The 24,035-nt window shown below is 38.3% G+C and overlaps 1 protein-coding gene across 6 annotated transcripts in view; it reads right to left on the bottom strand.

Annotated features, from left to right (window-relative positions):
• The window catches only part of AK9 (adenylate kinase 9), a 207,925-nt gene that overhangs the window by 31,154 nt on the left and 152,736 nt on the right, over nucleotides 1-24,035 (bottom strand). For 5 of the 6 annotated variants that reach the window (XM_056566303.1, XM_056566304.1, XM_056566302.1 and 2 more), the window contains 8 exons: nucleotides 23,498-23,716; nucleotides 21,064-21,277; nucleotides 20,279-20,480; nucleotides 17,051-17,197; nucleotides 13,644-13,864; nucleotides 12,120-12,316; nucleotides 5,940-6,109; nucleotides 2,136-2,234 (listed from right to left, as the gene is read on the bottom strand). In XM_056566303.1, the coding sequence (XP_056422278.1) occupies nucleotides 2,136-2,234; nucleotides 5,940-6,109; nucleotides 12,120-12,316; nucleotides 13,644-13,864; nucleotides 17,051-17,197; nucleotides 20,279-20,480; nucleotides 21,064-21,277; nucleotides 23,498-23,716 (1,469 nt within the window). The remainder of the gene's footprint in view (nucleotides 1-2,135; nucleotides 2,235-5,939; nucleotides 6,110-12,119; nucleotides 12,317-13,643; nucleotides 13,865-17,050; nucleotides 17,198-20,278; nucleotides 20,481-21,063; nucleotides 21,278-23,497; nucleotides 23,717-24,035) is intronic. The other variant, XM_056566301.1, reaches the window with a different exon arrangement.

Below are 24,035 nucleotides of genomic sequence, written 5' to 3' on the forward strand. Positions count from 1 at the left end.
AAGGGGATAAATATGTTTTAATGACTTTAGCCTAAGTATGTGTAAAGTTATGCCTCATCTGTAAATGTGCCTTATAAAAGGCACATGTACAGGAGAGGTAACTTAAAAATCACTAAGTGCCCTAACAAATTTTTACACTTTTTTTTTTAATATATATAAAATTTCAGTACATGAAGTTATAAAAATGTAAAGGTGTTGTCTCATCTCAACTGTGCTCAGGTACAGGGGAAAGTGGTGTAAAAACTTTTTTAACAGAAAATATGAGGGCTTGTGTTTTGTGGTACCAATTACACTTTGTAATTACTTTCTTCATTTTTTCATAACTGATATTCCGAAACAGAAGAAAAAATATTTGTGAGGTGAAATTGAAAACCCTTTAATTTCACCTCACAGGGGGTGGGGGTGAGGGGGTGGCTTCTTTTTTACACCATTCACTGTGTTGCCAAACTGACATGTTATCTTGATTCTTTAGTTTGGTACAACTAAAACAATGTCTAATTTGTACAGTTTCCGTCATGATTTACTAGTTTAAAAAAAATTCTAAACTTTTTAGAAATATTTTCTTTTTTGTTTTTTTAAATGCCATTTTCTGATCTCTATAAATTTTTTATTTTTCCTTATTCCATGCAGTTTGAAGGTACATTTTTTGCAATGTTATCTGTAGTTTTTATCTGTACTATTTTGGTACTGAACAGGCTTTATAATAGCTTTTTATTCAATTTTTCCTGGGATGTGATAAAAAAAAACCTGCAGTTCTGGTGTTTGGTATCTTTTTTTAAGGTTTACGCCATTCAGCGTGCAGTTTCGTTAATGCAATATGTAAATGGTTTGGTCATTTTCACACACAAATGTTTTTACTTTTTTTGTTTACACTTTTTTATTTGAAAAATAGGAAAGAGGGGGTGATTTAAACTTTTTATGGAAGGAGTTAATTTCTATAAGGGTTAACACTATTGTTTTTTTGTTTTTTTTTACCCTTTATTAGTCCAGAATTAGAATTTCCATAGCGGAATTCTCTGCCGCAGAAATTCTGCAGTGTGCAATTTTATTGAAAACAATGGGAGGCTGCTGCACTGGAATTCCTGTGCGGAATGACGCTCAAAAATTCCATAGTGTGAACCCAGGCTTACTATCATTTACAAAAAAATTGTTTTGCACAACAAAAACTACATACATTTTTTTGCTGTAATTTTACTGATCCATGATGAAAAGTTAACACGTCAGTTTTACCCAACAGCGAATGATCTAAAACAAAGGGGGAATTTTTTTATGTTCTCCACCTGGCACAGATTGTAAAAAAAAAAAAAACTGCAAACCTCTCATTCTGAGCAAAATAGTGAAAACTGTGCAGTGCTCACCAAGTAGGGAGGGTTTGGTGCAGAGGGGTATTGCCGCCCTATGCACTGAACTTACTACATTGAAATCTATGCCAGCTCTGAGTGTGCGTCTCTTGAAATATCTAATGCAAGTGTACACTGGCAGGGGTTTACCCAAGATCAGTGTGTCACATTTAATAAATTCAACAAATAATATTGACCCTGTCAAAAGTTAGCGTGCTCAAATTTTTTTTTACAATATAAAGCAAAGTACACAGCGTATATTAATGATACATTACCATGATGGTATTTTTAAATGGATAAAAAGCCTCTTAAAATCTGTCTATAAAACATGCTTCAAAAACCACCCCTGATTTCAGCCACTTCTGATGTGTTTTGGTTTTTTTATGTGGCTTTTTAGGTGTTTTTTCCAAGCTTCCATTGATTTCACTGTCAACTTCCAAGTGGAACTCAGAAAAAATAACATTGTTTCCTTTTTAGTGCCAATTTTTAAGGCATTTTTTTAGGGTGTTTGGGGGCTTTTTTGACGTATGAATATACCCATAGCTTAGCTTAGCATAGCATACCAGCATTTCTCAACTCTAGTCCTCAACTTACCCCATGTACAGGTCATGATTTCCATAGAGAGAACACTTGTTCCTTACATGAGGCAGCCTTACATTGATATTTCCTTACATTAACAGCTATTAAGAGTAATTTGTTCTTCTAAATGGCAGCCTAGGAAATGCATCTGTCATTATTACTTTCATCTAACACTGCTAGGCAAGCATGGGTCAGTGGAAATCTTTATTCATTTACCTCATGAACTTTTGTACCTTTTCTTCACTTTCAAAAATATATATTTTATCTCTGTACTCCACAGCATTTTCAATGTGGCCGGGAACAAGAGTTTCATACCTACGAAATACATATCAAAACATGAGAAAAATTCATTTCATTTGCACATATGTTGATGAGTGAAAAAAGCTGTAACCCTCCACAAATAGTCATTATAAAGGTCATACATTCTGATAAAACTAAACTCTGGCAAAATGTCCTAGATAAATGAAAGACAATAGCACCATTAACAAAATAACTGGAACATTTTGCCCATTTTTCTCCTGTAACAAACTGTAATTTAAAGGAGATATCTCATGGAAAAAAACATATCCCCTATTTGCAGGATAGGGGATAAGTTTTAGATTGCGGGGGGTCAGAGCGCTGGGGCCCCCCACAATCTCCTGTTCGGGCCCTCTGATCTCCCTTGGAGCGGCACATATCGACCCCTGCCCGAAGTGGAGGCCATCAAGCCCCCTCCATATACCTCTATGGCAGGGCCGAAGATAGCCGAAAAGGCTCTACCATAGAGACATAAGGAAGGGTTGTGGCGGCCCCCACATCGGGCAGGGGTCGTGACACGCCGCTCCAAGGGAGAGCAGAGGGCCTGTGATCTAAAATGTATCCCTTATCCTGTGGATAGGGGATAAGTTTTTTTCCATGAGACTACTCCTTTAAATAGACTTGGGGGTAGGGTCACACAGTGCATGCGCATCTTATTTGACACTGCACATCAGGAAATATGCTGCACATTTTGCTATGAGCAGGCACACAGGGCTTCCCTGCCACGGGCCCCACTCGTCACAGTCACGTCAGTGAGCTTGGCACGTTTCCAAACCTTACTGCACACACAGGACTGCAGTGTTGAAGCCCCACGTGACTGCTTATAGCAAAATGCACAACGTATTTTCCGCTGCCCTGCAGATTTCTCGCAGTATGAATTGCGTTATGTATGTGCTAAGTGTGAACCTACTTTAAATAGTTTTACCATTTAATCAACACAACATGCATAGTACTTAGAAAGTGCAAAATACCTTATATTGCCACACAATAATGAAAACAAAAAAAGCTGACATGTGTTGGATGTTTAAGTATGCACCCCCTGAGTCAATACTTGGTAGAACCCCCTTTTACTGCAATTACAAATGCAAGTCTTTTTGGAGTATGTCCCTACCAGCTTTGCACATCTACATATGAAAATCTTTTTTCATTCTTCAAGCTGAATCTCAGTCCGACTGGATGGAGACCTTCTTGCCATAAATGCTCAACTGGATTCAGGTATGGGCTTTGACAGGGCTATGGTCAGGCGAAACAACGTCCATCCTCCTCCCTCAGACCACTCTCCGTCAGGCGTCAGCAGCAACTCCCTCCTCCTATAGCAGAGCAGAGTCAGTGTCGGCTCTCTGCTATACGGGTTCTGCTGTACATGCTATTAAGTGTCAGCTGTGTTATTCAGACTCTGTAGAACATGAAGTGTCTGTAGTACACGTTCATGTTTTACAGTTTCGACTCTGCTATACATGATGTGCAGCGTTGGCTCTATTATGCGGCTGAAGGAGAATTGTCTGAGGCAAGACGGCGTTTTGGACGAGGGAGTTTCAGAGGAGGGAGTTGTTGTTGAAGGTTGACAGTGATTGGTCCGAAGGATGAGGCGGGACACTGTTTCGCCTCACGGGGAATGGAGCTATGGCTGACTACTGATGGCGATTGATCCGAGGGAGGAGGAGGGACGCTGTTCTGCCTGACGCGGGACAGAGTAACGACTGACGATGTCCTAAAATGGACGCAGTAGTGGGGTATATATTAAAACCTGTGCAGAGGGAAAAGTTGCCCAGTTGCTCTTAGCAACCATTCAGAATGCTTCTTTCATTTTTCAGAGGCCTTTTTAGGAATTAAAGAAGCAATCTCATGTAATATCCCCCCCCCCCCCCCCCCACTTCCAAATGACAGACTATTTTGTGTTAGTCCATTACATAATTTCCAATGGAATTCATTTAAATCTGTGGTTATACCATAGTAAAATGTAAAGAAGGTAAAGGGGTGTGAATACTTATACAAGCACTGTATTACAATATACACTAAATGGCCACTGTATTAGAGACACTCACATAGTAGTAAATTGGACCTCCTTTGGTCTTTAGGACTGCAGCAGTACATTGCAGCATTCATTCCACTAAGTGTGGAAATTGTTCTGCAAGAATTGGATAGCTCTAAATTACTGAAAATTAAAAGGGCTACTGGCATGTTCTAAACAGCCTGATCAACCTTGTTCTAGCTAGATCCTCTAAATAAGTATTTCCCAACCAGGGTGCCTCCAGGTGTTGCAAAACTACAACTCCCAGCATGCCTGGACAGCCGAAGGCTGTCCAGGCATGCTGGGAGTTGTAGTTTTGCAACATCTGGAGGCACCCTGGATGGGAAACACTGCTCTAAAGGTTTAGGATATGGGGACTTTGAAGGCCAGGGAAGAAAGGAAGACATGTTGCAATGTTCATGGACATTTGACTCATTTGACATATGACTCTTGTGGTGCAGTTTTCTGGTAAAAGTGTCTTTCTGCCATGGAGTAAACAGGTGAGCTTGGTTAAAGGGGTACTTCACTGGAAAACATTTTCTTTTAATACAACTGGTGCCATAAAGTTAAATTACTTAAATGACTTCTATTTAAAAATCGTAATCCTTCCAGTACTTATCAGCTGCAGTTTACTACAGAGGGAGTTCTTTTCTTTTTAAATTTCCTTTCTGCCTGACCACAGTGCTCTCTGCTGACTCCTCTGTCTATTTGAGGAACTGTCCAGAGTAGGAGCAAATCCCCATAGCAAACCTATCCTGCTCTGGACAGTTCCTGACATGAACAGAGGTGTCAGAAGAGAGCACAGATAGAAAATTCAAAAAGAAAAGAACTTCCTCTGTAGTATACAACAGTTAATAAGTACTGGAAGGACTACGATTTTTAAATAGAAGTAATTTACAAATCTGTTTAACTTTCTTGCACCAGTTCATTTAAAAGAAAATGTTTTCCAGTGGAGTACCCCTTTAATGCTTACATAAACCCTACTTTAGAAACATCCATCAACAGGTATCAGAGGACAAAAGATGAGCCAAGTAAACATTCTTTGTGCTCTCTTTTATCATTGGAGTCTTGTCTTTATTTTTTAACTATGACACTAGATCTGGTTGCCTGTTATGGTTCTTCTGTACTAAGGAATGACAAGCTGTGTGTTCAGACACATTGGTTTGAGCACCAATGTTGTATTTGCTAGTGTTTTTCTTGCCTGTACAAAGCATGTACATCAAAGTGATTCTTGACATCCTCCTCCGACCCCTTTCTTTGATGAGATATGTCAGCAGGATGCACTTTCACTGATTGTTTTTCCTTATCACACCTTTTATCGGTGTAGTCTCAATACAATTACACAAAAAACACTACAAAAGGTGACAGTTTTTCCAACCCTGGCCCTGGAAAGTCTAGTATTAAATTGCTGAGATCACTTGATGTTCTCAATCTAATGTGGATTTACTGAAACTGATCCTCTGAAAACTTATTTTTTCTGCACTACAGGGTCACATGTCTAATTTTCATAAGGGCAACTGTCTTTAACAAAGTGGTATTTTGCTGTATATATATATATATATATATATATATATATATATATATAAGTTTTACATATATATGTATATATATATATATATATATATATATATATGTGTAAAACTTTTGTTGTTATCACTAACATATAATGTTATTGCTGTTAATGAATATTTTACTAACAAAAAAGTACAAACCTCTTTTTCCCATCCACATAGGTAACTGGGCAGTATCCTTTCATCTCCGCATTTTTTGGGAACTTTGATTTCACATCAGCCACTGTTAACCTCTTAGGTAACATTTCAGGAGGGGGGAGTGGACGTGGTGCTAATGGAGGCACATACAACTCTGGAGTTTGTAGGAAAGCCTGGTAAGTATACAACATGCTGTTATTTACTTTGTTTGCAGTTTGTTACAGTTATTTTCAGCAGTGCCTGAACAAGAAGAAGCTGCCACCAACATGTAGTTTCAATTTATAGATTTGTAAAAATAATAGTGACCATAAAATACAAAATTAAAACTAATAATCTGCCTCTAACTTTTCTTCCAAAGCCAATCATAGGCCTAGATTTATCTGTATGAGACAAAAATGTGTCAAATTTTTTGTCTCAGACAGATTGTTAAATCTGGGCCATAGAGTATCTGAGTATCTGGTAATGCAGTATTATATGACTACATGCATGCACAGACATTAAACAATCAGACACTGCTAAACCCTCATGTTACTTGGTATTCCTTTACTTCAAAGTCTAGGGAAATACATGGCATGTTCTGAAACCTGTATGTTGGGTACAGGGAACACTGGGGAGATTAATCAAACCTGTGCAGAGAAAGGGCAGTGCAGTCTCCCATAGCAACCAAATCAGATTGCTTCCGAAAACCTCACACTGCCGCTCAGCCTATCGCCAGCCGAGGTGGGACTTCACTGCGGCCGGTGATTTTCTAAGTGCAGTATGACTCACCGACCACCGACAACCAGGAAGAGGATCGAGGCAGAGGCCGGAGCTGGTTACAGGAGGCACCAGGAGAGCGACGGCAGGTATGTACTTCTTTATTTTTTTACTGCCAGTAGTCTGAATTACAATTTTAACATCCCGGAATACTCCTTTAACTTATAAAAAAGGCCATGAAAAAATTACAGAGGCAATCTGATTGGTTGTTATAGGCAACTGCACCCCTTTTTTCTCTGCACAGATTTTAATAAATCTTATTATTGTACCTCTCAGTGATGTTTAAGGGATTAGAAAATAATAAATCTAAAGTATATATATTACATGTATGTAAGCAGCCATTTAAGGCTGGAGAGATGACAACTTTACTGTTCAATAATGGGGTTACTGCTACTTTCCCATAATCTTGACTTTCTCATATCTCTAGTTCTTAAAACCTACAGTTACAATTATATACATGTATAAACATTTCTTGCCGCAATCAGCCATGTGTTTTGATCTAGGGGCCTGTTAAGCCCTTGGTGAACCACTAAGGCCATGTACGTCATGGAATGTCTTGTGTTAATGCCCCATGCAGTATATAAATATATCTCAATACTTTGCGGGTACACAAGTTGTTCCTGTGCTATCATCAGCCTTAAGGTAATTGTCTGCCGAGCTAATGAATAAAATGAATTAAAGTGAATCTGTTAAGGACAAATTTGCTAATAAACCGGCAACACTATTCAATAGATCATACCCAGCCTACATGTCATCAACCCAGCCTGTCAGAGGTGTAGCTTGTAGCATCGGGCCCCGATGTAAAATCTGCAGGGCCCCATATGCCAATTATTATATTACTCTCTTATGGGGCAGATGTGCTTTGGGGCCCCCTTAGGCACCAGGGCCCCGGTGCGACTGCTACCTCTGCACCCATTATAGCTACTCCCCTGCAGCCTGTCCATCAAGCTGCAGGAGTGTGCAATATAATGTGCAGGGGCATTGAGGTTCTAGGGTACAGCAGACCCTTGGCCACTCCTCTGTCCCTTGGACAGCCCATTAAACTGCATTTTTTAGCTACATAAAGACTCGGACACTAGTTACAAAGGTATGACATGTATATCTTTATTATGATCTATTGAATAGTGCCACCAGTTCAGTAGCTCATTTGTGCGTGAAAGATTTCTTAAAGTTTAATAAGAAATTAAAGTCTCCCCCCATGAAAATAAACCCATTTTTCATTGTCAAATATTTTATTTATTTATTATTTAATATTTTACCATAAAAATATACAATTTTAGTACTGTTGTTCTTTATTAACCCCTTCCTGACCTATGATGTTCTGGTGCGTCATGGGTCGGGTGAGGGGAACATGACGCAGGCCCGTGGGTGGGGTCCGCGTCATAATTGGAAGATCTCCGCTGCTATTAGCAGCTGACATCTGCCGGTATTGACGGACATTGGAGCTGGCTCCGATGTCAGTCACTGAAATGGTTAAATGCCATGATCAATAGCGATCATAGCATTTAAATGTTAAATGCTGGTAATCCCTGGGATCTAGGCGACCCATCTATAATCGCGGGCTGCAGATTGGTTGCTGGGGAAGAACGGGGACTTACTCGTCCTTCCCACTGCTCCGCAGATCGGCAATTGCTTATCCTCTTGAAAACATTATTTTTTCATCACCTGGTGCCAGAAAGTTCTAAATTACTTCTATTAAAAAATCTTAACCCTTACAGTACTTACCAGCTGCTGTATGCTCACAGGAAGTTCTTTTCTTTTTTTCTTTACCACAGTGCTCTCTGCTGACACCTCTGTCTATATCAGGAACTGTCCAGAGTAGGAGCAAATCCCCATAGAAAACCTATCCTGCTCTGGACAGTTCCTGACATGGACAGAGGTGTCAGCAGAGAACACTGTGGCCAGACAGAAAGGAAATGCAAAAAGAAAAGAACTTCCTGTGGAGCATACAGCAGCTGATAAGTACTGGAAGGTATAACATTTTTAAATAGAAGTAATTTACAAATCTGTTTTGGGCACTGTCAGATCTAAAAACTTTTGATATGTTGTAAAGCATGCAAAACCAATAGGTTTTGCAATTGCTTTCATTAGAAATTTTTCAGTATTTCATACTGAAAAAGCCAGTCAAAGAGCTGACCCCCCCCCCCCCCCCCCCCGCCTCCTGGGATACATTCCAGTCCTGCTGTGTACACTGCTGTATCACTACATCATGGACCCACTTCATGATTGACAGCAAGCTGCTCTGCTCTCAGCTCCATTACTTCCTGTGTTTACTTGTCATGTGAAGAGAGGGGCAGAAACACACTGCAGCCGGTGAATAGAGGATTTATTTGTTTAAAAATTAAGTGTCCCTGCATGTATGTGTGTGTGGATATATATCTTTGTGTATATACCTGTGAATATATGAAGTCAGTGTGTGTGTGATACATAGGGACTACAATCATATGCCTCCAGCTGTTGCAAAACTACAACTCAAAAGGATGTGTGGGCATGCTGGGAGCTGTAGTTTTGCAAAAGCTGTAGGCTTGTGTTTGTGAATAGCATAACACCAGAAACTAAAGGGTTACTGCTCTCAGAGCAGAGAGAGGGAGGGGGAGTGGTTATCATAGGTGGTTATCATAGAAAGGGACCCCCCCCCCCCCCTTGCCTGTAAATGAAAAGTACTTTCACTTCGCAATTTTGTGGGGCAAAAAAATGTGTACAAAAAGTTTGGTATCTCCACATGTGTAATTGTCCGAACTATTAAATTATGATGTTGCACGGTAAAAGGTGTAAACGCAAAAAAAATCCAAATGACAAAATAGCTGAATTTTGGTCACATCACATCCCAGAAAAAAACATAATAAAAAGAGATCAAAAAGTCATTTATACACAAAAGTGATACTATTAAAACCTAGAGCTCATGGTTCCAAAAAAATAAACCCTAACATAGCTCTGTAGGTGGGAAAAAAAAAAAAAGTTATAGGGGTAAAAACCTGGCAATAAATTTTTTTTTTTTTTCAAGCTTTCAAATTTTTTTTAACCTTAAAACGAAACAAAAATTACCGAAGTTTGGTATCATTGAAATTGTACTGACCATTAGAATAAAAATAGTATGTCAGATTTACTGCATTGTGAACCCTAAAAAAATTATTGCCCCACAAAATTGTGCAATTCCATATTTTTTCAATTTTGCCTTACGTATATTTTTTATGGCTCCGTAAGGCTAAGTTTCCTCTTGTTTTTTTTCTGGCAGTTTTTGGATATCTGCCACTGCAGTTTTTGAGCCAAAGTCAGAAGTGGATCCATAAGGGAGGAGAAGTGTAAGTCCTTCCTTTATATGTCCTATCCCTTGTGAATACACTTCTGGCTTTGGCTCAAAAACTGCAGTGGCAGATATACAAAAGCTGCCAGAAAAAAAAACAAGTGGAAACTTAGCCTGCAAATAAGAAGCCCTAATACAACTTTGTCAGCGGTAAAATAAAAATACCTATAATAAGGAAAATCCAAAAATTGTATGGTTTATGGAAAGGAATTATATATTTTTTTAAATCAACTGGTGCCAGAGAGTTAAACAGATTTGTAATTTAATTCTATTAAAAAAATCTTAATCCTTCCAGTACTTATTAGCGACTGTATACTACAGAGGAATTTATTTTGTTTTTGGATTTCTTTTTCTGTCATGACCACAGTGCTCTATGCTGACATGTCAGGAACTGTCCAGAGCAGGGGAAAATCCCCATAGAAAACATATGCTGCTCTGGACAGTTCCTGACATGGACAGCGGTGTCAGCAGAGAGCACTGTGGTCATGACAGAAAAGAAATCCCAAAAGAAAAGAATTTCCTCTGTAGTATACAGCTGCTAATAAGTACTGGAAGGATTAAGAATTTTTTTACATAAGTAATTTACAAATCTGTTTAACTTTCTGGCACCAGTCAATTTAAAAAAAAATTTCATAAAAAAGTTAACCCCTTAAGGACACATGACGTACTGGAACGTCATGTGTCCGCTCCCGATCTATAACGCGGGGGCCGTTGTTAGAGGCGGGCCGGCCTCTAACAACGGCCGGGACCCGTGGCTAATAGCGCGTGGCATTGATCGCTGTGCCGCGCGCTATTAACCCTTTAGACGCGACGTTCAAAGTTAAACGCCGCGTCTAAAGTGAAACTGAAACCATGCCGGTTAACTCAGTGGGCTCTTCGGGATAGCCGCGGCAAAATCGCGGCATCCCGAACAGCTTACAGGACAGCGGGAGGGCCCCTACCTGCCTCCTCGCTGTCCGATCGCTGAATAACTGCTCAGTGCCTGAGATCCAGGCATGAGCAGTCAAGCGGCAGAATCATTGATCACTGGTTTCTTATGAGAAACCAGTGATCAATGATAAAGATCAGTGTGTGCAGTGTTATAGGTCCCTATGGGACCTATAATACCGCAAAAAAAAAGTGGAAAAAAAAGTGAATTAAGATCATTTAACCCCTTCCCTATTAAAAGTTTGAATCACCCCCCTTTTCCCATAAAAAAACAAAACAGTGTAAATAAAAATATATGGTATAGCTGCGTGCGGAAATGTCCGAATTATTAAAATGTATCGTTAATTAAACCGAACGGTCAATAGCGTGCGCGCAAAAAAATTCCAAAGTCCAAAATAGTGCATTTTTGGTCACTTTTTATATCATGAAAAAATAAGTCCTATCAATGCAAAAATGGTACCGTTAAAAACTTCAGATCACGGTGCAAAAAATGAGCCCTCATACCGCCCCATACACGGAAAAAGAAAAAAGTTATAGGGGTCAGAAATGACCATTTTAAACGTATAAATTTTCCTGCATGAAGTTATGATTTTTTCCAAAAGTACGACAAAATCAAACCTATATAAGTAGGGTTTCATTATTACCGTATGCACCTACAGAATAAAGATCAGGTGTCATTTTTACCGAAAAATGTACTACGTAGAAACGGAAGCCCCCAAAATCTACAAAACGGCGTTTTTTTTTTTCAATTTTGTCTCACAATGATTTTTTTTTCCGTTTCACCGTAGATTTTTGGGCACAATGACTGACGTCATTACAAAGTAGAATTGGTGGCGCTAAAAATAAGCCATCATATGGATTTTTAGGTTATGATTTTTTTAAAGGCAAGGAGCAAAAAACGAAAATGCAAAAACGGAAAAAACCCCGGTCCTTAAGGGGTTAAGGCCCAAAATAAGTTTGTTCTTAAGAGGTTAAAAACATTTTTAAAAGAATAAAAAAGTAGAACATTGAAATAATGACATTTATACAGTAAGTTGTATGTTTAGCTGTTTTACATTCATACCATAGTCATTTACAGTAGCTACAATTAAAACTGGAATTTCAAGTTATCTCACAATATATTATCTTACCATATGTTATGTCACTTTATTTTATCTTACCATAACTATGCATGTATGCGAATGAGCCTAACTTACATTAAGCTCTTCTTGTGAAGCCATCTTGTAGTAATGTCCACGGAACTCAGCTGCAAAATGCAGGGATGATGTTCTAGCACAATCAACAAGCTCTCCCTTTTGTGCCAGACTCACAGGACAGTATTGTCCAAACTCTCCCAACCGAGACAGCAGCTCCTGAGGAGTGATGCAGAAGTCAGCGATAGCAGCTGCTTTACCTGGTCAAAACATAATTAAAGCAGCACAGTTTTAGGGGGTTTGACCCAAAGGTGAAGCCTGATATCTCTATAAAGTCTACATGATAACCATAATATATCACAAGTTCTTGGAATAACTAAAATTGGAAGGGTCAGAAAATAGTAACATACATGTGTAGCGACATACACAAGACACAGTAGTAATTGTATCAAATTGTTCTAAGCATAGTATAAGTGTAATGTGTGTGTTGATAACCATTTTACAGTTCCCATATAAAAGTGAATACATTTTTTTGTTCTAATTACAACCAGATACTGAAACATGTTTTTTCCAATCTTTTTATATTCGGATTGTAATTTTTGTATTTAATATTTTTGTACATTATTATGGGGGTAGCCGTATTATCTGGGCTGTTTTAACCTCTTAAAAACACAGGGATTTTCCATTTTTGCACTTTTGTCTTTTCCTCTTTGCCTTCTAATAGCCATAACACTTTCAATTGGCCACATATAGACCCATATGAAGGCAGTTTTTTTGCACCACAAATTGTACTTCGTAATGACTACATTTACAAGGTGAAAAATAAATAAATAATATGGCTTCGGTTTCTACGGAGTGCACTTTTTGCTAAAAAGTACACATTATCATTCTATATGTCCATACGATTACACCAATACCCAATTTATATAGGTTTTATATTGTCTTCCAACTTTTCAAAAATTATTACTTTTTGTACGAAATTTCGTATATCTGAAAGTTGCCTTCTTCTGACCCCTATAACTATTATTTTTTTACAAACAGGGATGTTATGCCAGGATTTTTGTTTTGATGGGCCTTTATTATTGCTTTTTATAAAAAAAAAAAAATGTTTTCAGGTTTTTGTATTCAAAACCGAAAATTAAAGGGTTATCCTGGAATAGAAAAAACACAGCTAATTTCTTTCAAAAACAACTCCATGTCTGTCTCAAGGTTGGGTGCCAGAAAGTTAAACAGATTTGTAAATTACTTCTATTAAAAAATCTTAACTCTTCCAGTATTTATCCACTGCTGTATGCTTCAGAGGAAATAGAGTTGCTTTTTCTGTCTGACCACAGTGCTCTCTGCTGACACCTCTGTCCATGTCAGGAACTGTCCAGAAGCAAAGATAAGTTTAAGTCCTTTCCTTATATTTTTGCTATTCCTTTTGAATGCACTTCTGGTTTTGGCTCAAAAACTGCAGTGGCAGTTTTACAAAAAATGCCAGAAAAAAACCTGTGTGATAACCTAATCTTACGATGTAAAGATGAACAAAGAAGCCTTATAGACAAATTCCAATTTGTAAAAGAAAATGAAAAATAAATACTGTACCTTCTTTTCTTTTCTCCAGGTAAGTCTGTATTTGATTGATACTTGCACGGACCTCTTCAATTATTTTATTTGACACCCACCACTTGCTGCGCATCGCATCTACTTCACACCAGTTTTGATGTTGTGTTACATAATAGTCCTTAATACGGTTGATTTCTTGCTTATAATTGGAGTTACGCACAGTTAAAATCTGGGCACTGTCATGCACAGGGTAATTTCTACTGTGTAAAGAAGTTATAGTAAGGATAAGAATTTTTAGAAATGTTAGCTAAAAATGTAAATATCCTCAAACAAACATATGAATCAGATGTATTTGGATATCTAAAAGATAATGATAAAAAACTGAGCGCCATGTACTTATACAAGACAAGTTAGTTTATGTAATTCTTCTGTGACTGATTTCTCTGGGAACAAGTCTGGCCTCCTCCATCCATGTTTTTAATGTGGCAGCTAGCGGATCTTTGGAATTAAAGGGGTACTCCCGCCGCTAGGGACCCCGCAATCTCTTCTGCAGTACCCCCGTACATCAACAGCACGGAGCTATGTTTGCTCTGTGGCTGATGACAGGAGATACAGGGGACAGGGTATCTTGACATCGCGGCCCTGTCCCCTCTTGACGTTATGCCCCCCCCCTCAATGCAAGTCTATGGGAGGGGGCGTGGTGGCCGTCACACCCCTCCCATAGGCTTGCATTTAGGGGCGGGGTGTGATATCACGAGGGGGCGGGGCCTTGACGTCACGATACCTTGTCCCCTGTATCGCCCGTCATCAGCCACGGAGCAAACGGAGCTCCGTGCTGCTGATGTATGGGGTACTGCAGGAGAGATGGATAGGGGATAAAATGTCTAGGAGTGGAATACCCCTTTAATAAAGCTGTTCCATTTTTCTAAGAACTTTTTTGAGGGAACTTAGCAAAAGTGCGACTGCCAAAAAAAAAAAAACAACGGCATAGTTTTTGCGCAAGCACCTACTTTGCACAAAAATTCTTTGTTTATTTTTGCTTTCTATGCCGCACTTCGCGAGTGGTTGGGGCATGTGGTGGAGTGTCATGGTTTTGCACAAAGAGGGCGTAGTCACCCCATGCACAGAGGTTACTACGGTTTACACTTGCTAGCGCACACTGTGGTTAAAATCTCCAGTAGCTCAGAGCTAAAGGAGATTTCATAAAGGGCATACAGGAACACTGGATTTATGTAGAGGTGTGTGCCTCTATGTAAATTCAGCTTGCCTGTGCAATGGCAGAGGATTCATTTCAACCAGAGTATGAGATGCCGGTCTTGATAAATGTGTAAAAATAATTGTGTTATTTCTCACCATTCAAGTCAAGGGATGAAGATACAGTTGTTATGTTATTTGCAGTTTACTGCATACACCTTGGAAATGTAGAAGTATTAATAAATATAAATTCCCCAGGCGATAACCTGTGATTAAATTATGTGCTATTTGTACTTTAAATGGGGTTATCAGGAATAGAAAAACACAGCTAATTTCTTTCAAAAACAGCTCCATGTCTGTCTCCAGGTTGGGTGTGGTATTACAACTTGGCTCCATTCAATTCAATGGAACTGAGCTGCAGAACCACACCCAACCTGGAGACAGACAGGGAGAGTTATTTTTTTTTAAACAAATTAGCTCCGTTTCTTTCTATCCCTTTAAAGGACAATATTACATGCTCTCTAAGTTGGCTACTGCAATATACTGTATGTAAAATATAAAATTATTAAACCAATGTATGCAAGATTTAGGGAACATAGTGATTCTGTCCTGTCAGATGCCCAACTCTGCTCAATACGATTGCAGATTTCCTAGATCAATGCTTGTTCACTGAGCCTATTAAACGGCTCAGTATCAGGCAGGCAGGCTTTCTTCATGTAATGTAAAGCTGCACTGGTTTATACGACTGCAATGATTTAAGACAGTTTTTCAATAATAATGTGCTAAAATAAAATCACTTTTAATGTTGTAGTGACGTTTGTTCTTATTTTTATATTGCTATGTCTATGATGGCACTTTTGTATTTCTAATAAAGTATACTCTGGATTAGAAATTCTGCATATCATAGAAAATGTAAGGGTTTTTAACATTCCCGAAACCTGATTTCCCCCCCCCCCCCCTCTTGCTCCAATATAACTGTATTTTTTTTACACTATAAAAGTTTGGAGTACTAAACACAAACTGTATGTAACCCCAGTGATATGCCATGTGCGACACAAAAACGTGCAGTTTTCAAATGCTTCTCTTTAACTGAACACTGCTGTTTTCACACTGGCCACAAGTAGAATTCTTTACTCTGACCCTTCCCTCCCTTTCTATGTGTCTTGTCAGTCTTTCCATTCCTGGAAATCTAAAGAGGTCGAGTTCTTTATAATTTCTAATTGGTTTGTCCTATGTTGAAAAACATTATAGATTATGTTCATGGAATCATCAGTGTTCCAGTTTTCTATCTGTTTTGTATTCATTTTTACATTTATATATAATTATAATGAAACTTATGTTCATTGAATGCTTCATTGAAATAAAAAAAACATTGCCCAATGTAGAAACAACGAGTTCCCCATGCTTTTGATATATTATTTTATTTGGACATCCTAATGAAATAAGATATTATAAGTTGTATAAAAATGTTCAATGCTGTATTTAGATCAGTCTCACAGACAGATCAACAACAGTCATGGTTTGTTACCCATTTGCACCTGCATACCTGGTTGTACAGTTAGTGACAAACACATATATAAAACAGTTTTCCTCCCAGTCAAAATCCACCATATCCCCATGTATATAACCATACAGGTAGATATGTTTAAAGCGTACCTGTCAGATCCCACACACACAAAAAAAAAAAAGAAGAATGAATATGTCTCTCAGTACCTTATTCTGACCATGTACATCTAACTTTTTTGCCTCTATATTTATTATAAAACACCTTTTATCATTAGCTCACAGTGTTAGAAATCCTCTTAGGGAAAGGGGTGCATTCCTCCCTTCTGGTGGTGAGAGGTGATTGGTGTGTCTGATCATGCAGCCTTGTCCATGAGTCATCTCTTGTCCATGATTCATGGACAAGCCTGATGCTGCTGCAGGACTGGTTTGTGTCCCAGTAGTTATGGGGACCTAGTAGTAATGTAACTTCAATGTGGTGGGAAATTCCAGTGGTGGGATTTTCAGAAGCCGTTTCTTTATTAAATATAAAAAAGGTTTTACATTTTCATTAGTAACAACAACAAAAAAAATTTTTGGACAATGACCATTTATTATTTTGGCGAACTGTGCTGTTTTTTTTTGTTTTTTTTACAAAAAGTAGGTCATTATAATGATCAATAAGGAGGGGCATAAACCCTAGACAAGTGCAGTCTAACACTAGACTCTAAAGTCCTAAATGAGATTAAACAAAAAAAATAAGCATTTACCTTTTTGCGTCCTTCTTGTCCTGCAGTCCTCTTTTTAAAACTTCTTTCACTGGTAGCTCTAACTCAAAGATTTTTATTGGTATAATGCTGCATGCCTCCAGAAGATCAGCTTGTTGTTTTGTAGCAGGATATCCGTCTAAAACAACTCTGCAAATAAGTAATTTTTTTTCTAATTACTCAGTTATGTTTAGCACAAACTATGTAAACATGCCACATGAAAGGGCAGCCACCAGTCGAGACATAGAAAAAGTTGTAACATCAGCATATAACCTAATCCTCTCCTCCCCCTATGCTCATCCCCATATAGTGGGGGTCCTGTCTAATGAGAAAAGCCAGGGGCTTCACCGCCACTGCATACAGGAGTGGAGACAGTGGACATTCCTACCTAGCTCTCAGCCCCAGGAAAAACAGTGAACAAATGCCATTGACCATTACCTAAACTTTTTGTTATAGAAAATAGAAATCCACTTAATAAAATTAGGACCGAAGTGAACCTCTGTAGGACCCCCAGCAAATAAAGGGCAACAACAGTGCATTCGGAAAGTCTTTAGGCCAATTCACTTTTTTCATATTTTACTATTAGGTTACAGCCTCGTACTAAAATAATTTTTTTCCCCCATCAATCTGCACTTAATTCCCCATAATGAGAATGTGAAAACAGAATGTTAGAGATTTTTATAAAAATGAAAAAACTAGTACTATGTTTTGCATGGACATATATATTCAGATCCTTTACTCAATACTTAGTTGAAGCACCTGTGGCAGCAATTACAGCCTCCAGTCTTCTTGGGTATGATGCCACAAGGTTTGCACACCTGGATTTGGGGATTTTCTGCCATTCTTTTCTGCAGTTACTGTCAAGCTCTGTCAGGTTGGATGGGGACAGTCTGTGGACAGCTATTTTCTGGTCTCTCCAGAGAAGTTCGATTGGGTTCAAATCTAGCTGGGCCATTCAAGGACATTCACAGAGTTATCCCTAAATCACTCCTGTGTTGTCTTAGCTTAGGGTCATTGTTTTGTTGAAAGGTGAACCTTCGACCCAGCGTGAGGTCCAGAGCATTCTGGGTGAGGTTTTTACTAAGAATTTTCAGTATTTTGCTCAACTATGCTAACCCTTAACCAGTCTCCCTGTACCAACTACTAAAAAACACCTCCCTCCACTACATGATGATGCCACCACTATTCTTTACTGCAGGGATGGTATTAGGCAGGTGGTTTGCTCCAGACATGATATTTAGAAGTAAGTTCAATTAAGTTTCATCGGACCATAGAATTCTCTTTTTCAAACTCTGAGAGTCATTTTGGTGCTTTTTTTGGTGCTCAGACTGGTGAAGTGCTACAGTAATGTAGAACATCTGGAAGTTTCTCCCATCTTTGAAGTTCAGCCAGAATAACCACTGGGTTCTTGGTCATTTCTCTTACCAAATACTTTTCCCCAGATTACTTAGTTTGGTGGGGTGGCCTTCTCTAAGAATCCTGTTGTTCCAAACTTCTATTTGTTTATGGAGGCCACTGTACTCTTTGAAACTTTCAACCCAGTAGAATTTTATATACCCTTCTCCAGATGTGTGCCTGCACACAATCCCATCTATGAGCTCTACAGGCAGTTCTTTCCTCCTTTATGGCTTGTTTTTTGCTCTGATATGCATGTTCAGCTTTGAGACCTTATACAGACAGGGCTGAGTCTTTCCATATTATGTCCAATCAACTGACTTCATCACAGGCGACTCCAATCAAGGTTTAGAAACATCTCAAGATGATCGAGAAAAATTAGAGGAGCCCTAGAGCTAAATTATAGAAACATAGAATGTGTCGGCAGATAAGAACCATTTGGCCCATCTAGTCTGCCCAATAATCTGAATCCTATGAATAGTCCCTGGCCCTATCTTATATGAAGGATAGCCTTATGCTTATCCCATGCATGTTTAAACTCCTTCACTGTATTTGCAGCGACCACTTCTGCAGGAAGGCTATTCCATGCATCCACTACTCTCTCAGTAAAGTAATACTTCCTGATATTACTGCATAAACCTTTGCCCCTCTAATTTAAAACTATGTCCTCTTGTGGTAGTTTTTCTTCTTTTAAATATGCTCTCCTCCTTTACCATGTTGATTCCCATTATGTATTTAAAAGTCTCTATCATATCCCCTCCGTCTCTTCTTTCTTCCAAGCTATACATGTTAAGGTCCTTTAACCTTTCCTGGTACGTTTTATCCTGCAATCCATGTACTAGTTTAGTAGCTCTTCTTTGAACTCTCTCTAGAGTATCTATATCCTTCTGGAGATACGGTCTCCAGTACTGCGCACAATACTCCAAATGAGGTCTCACCAGTGTTCTGTAGAGCGGCATGAGCACTTATCTCTTTCTACTGCTTATACCTCTCCCTATACATCCAAGCATTCTGCTAGCGTTTCCTGCTGCTCTATTACATTGTCTTCCTACCTTTAAGTCTTCTGAAATAATTACTCCTAAATCCCTCTCCTCAGATACTGAGGTCAGGGCTGTGTCAAATAATCTATATTCTGCCTGAGGGTTTTTACGCCCCAGGTGCATTATCTTGCACTTATCCACATTAAATTAAAAATACTAAATGGCCACAAATTTTTGCTAACAAAAATTTCTAAAATTCTGTTTGTTTGACATAACAAGGCATTGAGTACAAAATGATGGAGAAAACTTGATTTTTTTTTCTTTTAGCACAGGGCCACAACATAATAAAATGTGAAGCAACAGTTAAGATATGAGATGCCTTCTCATCCTGAACAGGTTAAATTTTTTTTTATAAGATTTTAACAAGGCGAAGAATCTAAACTTGGCTTCTAGCTCTCGGTTATATCACAGTTATTAGCCATCACATTAAGCCTTGCAGTTTTGGTCTTTTAATCAAAACGATCCCCAACACTTGGCATTTTTCACAATGATTTCTTATTTTCTTAATATCATAAGGTTTTATGCCTGCACCTCAAACACAGAGCAACGGTCCTTCCATTGAGATGGGCATGCACTGTAGTCCTGGACATTCATGATCCACTGGTCGATCATTGACAGCTGCTTGCCTAACTGTTTAGAAAGAAGGCTGGGGGAAGTGGCAGTAACACTTCATTCGGGATGCAGAAGATAAAGGCTGGTAATGTTGTTGTTTTTTTTTGTATTATTATTAGAAATTATGTACTTAATAAAATTATTATATTAGGCCTTCTTCTTAAAGGAACACACTGTTACTTACCCTGTTGTGTTGCACGTGAGATCCATCATGGCTATTTCTAAACACCTTATCGCCAGATCATCAGGTACAACCAATCCCTTTTCAAGATGGCTCTTAATATTTAATTCAAGTTCAGTGTTAGGCTGGTTTTCCAGCACAGAACGTATGGCATCCCCTAAGGACAGGCGCTGTAACCCATATATTCTTGTAAACATCTTGGCAACTGAAACATTATAGAACATATATTTATGTTGATAGCTTGTGGTCATGTTTCAATGTTAATGTCAATAGTAACAAGTGCCTTGTGCAAGAAGTGTACAAAAAAAAGAAGAGATAAAAAAATTCCATTACAGTATATGGTACAAATATAATTTTGTTAATTCAGAACTATTGTGTATACAAGTGTTAATTCTGTATTATGGTTTCTTTTTATGCACAGTATAGGGTAAATCTTTTTGGATTATTTTAGAAGGTTTAGGAAGTGTATAAAACGGAGAGAGATGCCATCATTCAATGGAACTTTAAAATTAACCTATGCAGATGTTCACCTGAAAAGTACTCAAAGGGTGAAAAGGGTTTGTCCCATGTTTACAAGTCATCTCCTATGCTCCATATAGGGGATAACAATCTGAGTGTGAAGAAGTCTGACTGCTGGGGCTCCCAATCTTGAGAAGGGGTAACTGAGTCTCTGGCAAGTCTCCATGGCACTCTATTCATAAGAGATAGCTTAATACAGTGTTTGGCTTGCACTGCCCCTTCAGACTATTTAATTAATGTTTAGATAATTCTGTAGCACACAGACTTACCTGTTGTCTTTCCAGATTTTGGAGGACCAAGAACTGCAATTCTTACTGGCACTGATGGCTTTGGTTTTGGCTGTTGTATAAATTTAATGGGATTCCTCACAAAGATGTCCCTGTTTTCTTTGGTTGTGAAGAAATAAATGTATTGCCGGTAGATCAAAGAATAGCCAGGATTTTCTGGATTTCTATATGGCTTAATTACTTCTCCTTGACTTAGCTAAATGGATTTAGGAAGAAGAATTGTAGAAATGTTTTGCTATATTTCAAATAAATAACTTACATCAATTCTAATCATTTGTGTCTAATGACAAAAATAGAAAAAGTTGCTTGAGACAGCAGTCTGGTGTCTGTTATTTACTGTATCCCAGGATCAGGCAGAGCTGGTGTCAAGATTCTGATGCAATCTAAATTCTGGTGATATCAGCTTTATTCTGTAAAGCTACTACAGCGCTGACAGGAAGCTGCTGTATGAAGGAGTATTTGTCAGTATGGTCATTAAAGGGGTACTCTGGTGGAAAACTTTTTTTTATCTAAACCAACTGGTGCCAGAAAGTTAAACAGATCTATAAATTACTTCTATTAAAAATTTGAATCCTTCCAGTACTTATTAGACACTGAATACTAATTATTTTCTTTTTGGAACACAGAGCTCTCTGCTGACATCACAAGCACAGTGCTCTCTGTTAACATCTCTGTCCATTTTAAGAACTGTCCAGAGTAGGAGAAAATCCCCATAGCAAACTGCTCTGGACAGTTCCTAAAATGGACAGAGATGTCAGCAGAAACCACTGTGCTCGTGAAGTCAGCAGAGTGTTCCAAAAAGAAAATAATTTCCTCTGTAGTATTCAGCAGCTAATAAGTACTGAAAGGATTAGGCTAGGTTCACTCTACAGAATTTCCGCCTGCAATTCCGCTTTGAAATTGCAGGCAGAAATTCCGCTTGCTAAATGTATAGTTTAGTGAATGGGTTTCCGTTCACAAATTCACACTTCGGAATTTGTGAAGGGAAAATCTACTTGGAAATTTCCGCCTGAAGAATGGCATTGCTCATTCTTCAGGCAGAAATACTCGCGGAACACAATGAAGTCTACTGGAGACCGCAGTGTCCGCACGGTCCACACTCGGAATCTCCGGCCGGAAATTTTCTGCCAGGAGATTCCACAGTGTGAACCTAGCCTTAAAATTTTTTCATAGAAGTAATCTACAAATCTGTTTAACTTTCTGGCACGAGTTGATTAAAAAAAAGTTTTCCACCGGAGTACCCCTTTAAAGTCTGTGATGTGCACAGATAAGCAATCGCAACTCTGTGCTCACCATGGAATAGATATGTTGGCAAACTATAAAAATGGGATGCTGAAGTATCCGTGCAAAGAGAGGAACAGGTCCAACTGATTTCAATTGCCCATATATAGTCTGCTAGTGACTACATTTAAGTAATGTTCCTAGCATATACAAGTTCTGTCTCTTTTGACAAGTACTGCAATCCTTACTGTTGACAGAGTATACACTCAAACAATGACCAAATGTAGTTACTAGCTGACTACGTTTGGGTTACTGAAACAAATGGGGCCCTTGCCTTTCCATCCATGGACACCCTGGCTTCCCATTTTGACATTTTACTGAAATATCTGTAACATGAGGAACACAAAGATGGTGTGAAAACAACATTAGTAGCTTCTTTTAGCTTATATACTGTATTGCATAAAGTATATAGCTAAGTTAGGTAAAATAGCTGAGTGGCACTACTGTAGGTAATGTTAGACTGTTCATGATTGTGTTGTGGTTGATCCATCACATGACAGACATCATCAGCATATTTTGGGTTCTGCCATGGTGTCTGTCATTTTGACAGATAAAATGGTGCTGCATGCAACACGATCCTTCACAATAAAAATAACAGAATCTGCAATGAAATGAAGGTGACAGTCAGCTAGATTTTATTTTCTCTTTTTGTGGTGGCTAAAGTTTGGGGAACCTATACTGTATAAAAATAATATAGAATACAGCATATATATATATATATATATATATATATATATATATATGTGTGTGTGTTTGTACATGCAGCATATCTTATGGCTGGATTGTATCGTTTACTATGCTGTATCATTTACTACGTGACTATGGTTGTGAGTTGTGGAGTGAGGGTGAAGTTAACCTATTGTAAGGAGGTATATACTGTATACATTTGCATTTTACAGTTTGTATTGGGAACTTGAGAAAGGTGGTAGTGTGCCACTGAAATGTTATGTGTAACTTGGAGACAAATAACATGTCACTTTTTGTTTCTGCTACCAACTTGTGCTGTGGTCTACCTCAATATTGCCAGAATGAAATGCAATATAATGGTGATGCTATTTCACTCTCGCATTTTGTTTTGTTTGGTATTTGTTTTTACAGATATATATATATATATTTTTTTTTTAGTTTACAATACCTTTACTGGGTCCCATCGTCCAAAGATACTGGGGTGTTTATATGACACATGAAGCATGTTGTTAGCAAGCGATAGACTGACTGGATAGCATTTTTCAAAAAGACTTGCACGATTTTCCACGATATGTTTCAGCTTCTCATACAGCTGGAAACATACAATATGTGGTTTCCGACTTGCATTAATGGTAACACAAGGTATCATTAGGCTTTGAAGTTCTTCCTAAAAAATGAAGAGGCATTTAGTTTTTTTTCCCCTTAAATATTATCCCTCAGTCAATAACATCTGACATATTAAAAACAAAACTTTTTTTAACTTAATAATGGACATTTAATCTTTAGACAAAAAACAGTGAGCTGCTCATTTGCAACCATTACATGTGCCCAGGGCATTGATATTACATAATCACATTTGCAACATTTATTTTTAAACAGTATTTTACTATTTGTTTTCAACCTTGTAAAACTTGAGGTTCCCTTTTTTTTTTTCAGTACAGCACCTGCAAGTTTTCGAATGTAGTTAACTGTACCTCTCCCCACCA

This window comes from Hyla sarda, chromosome 3 (assembly GCF_029499605.1).
Source record: "Hyla sarda isolate aHylSar1 chromosome 3, aHylSar1.hap1, whole genome shotgun sequence".
Classification (NCBI taxonomy): Eukaryota; Metazoa; Chordata; class Amphibia; order Anura; family Hylidae; genus Hyla; species Hyla sarda.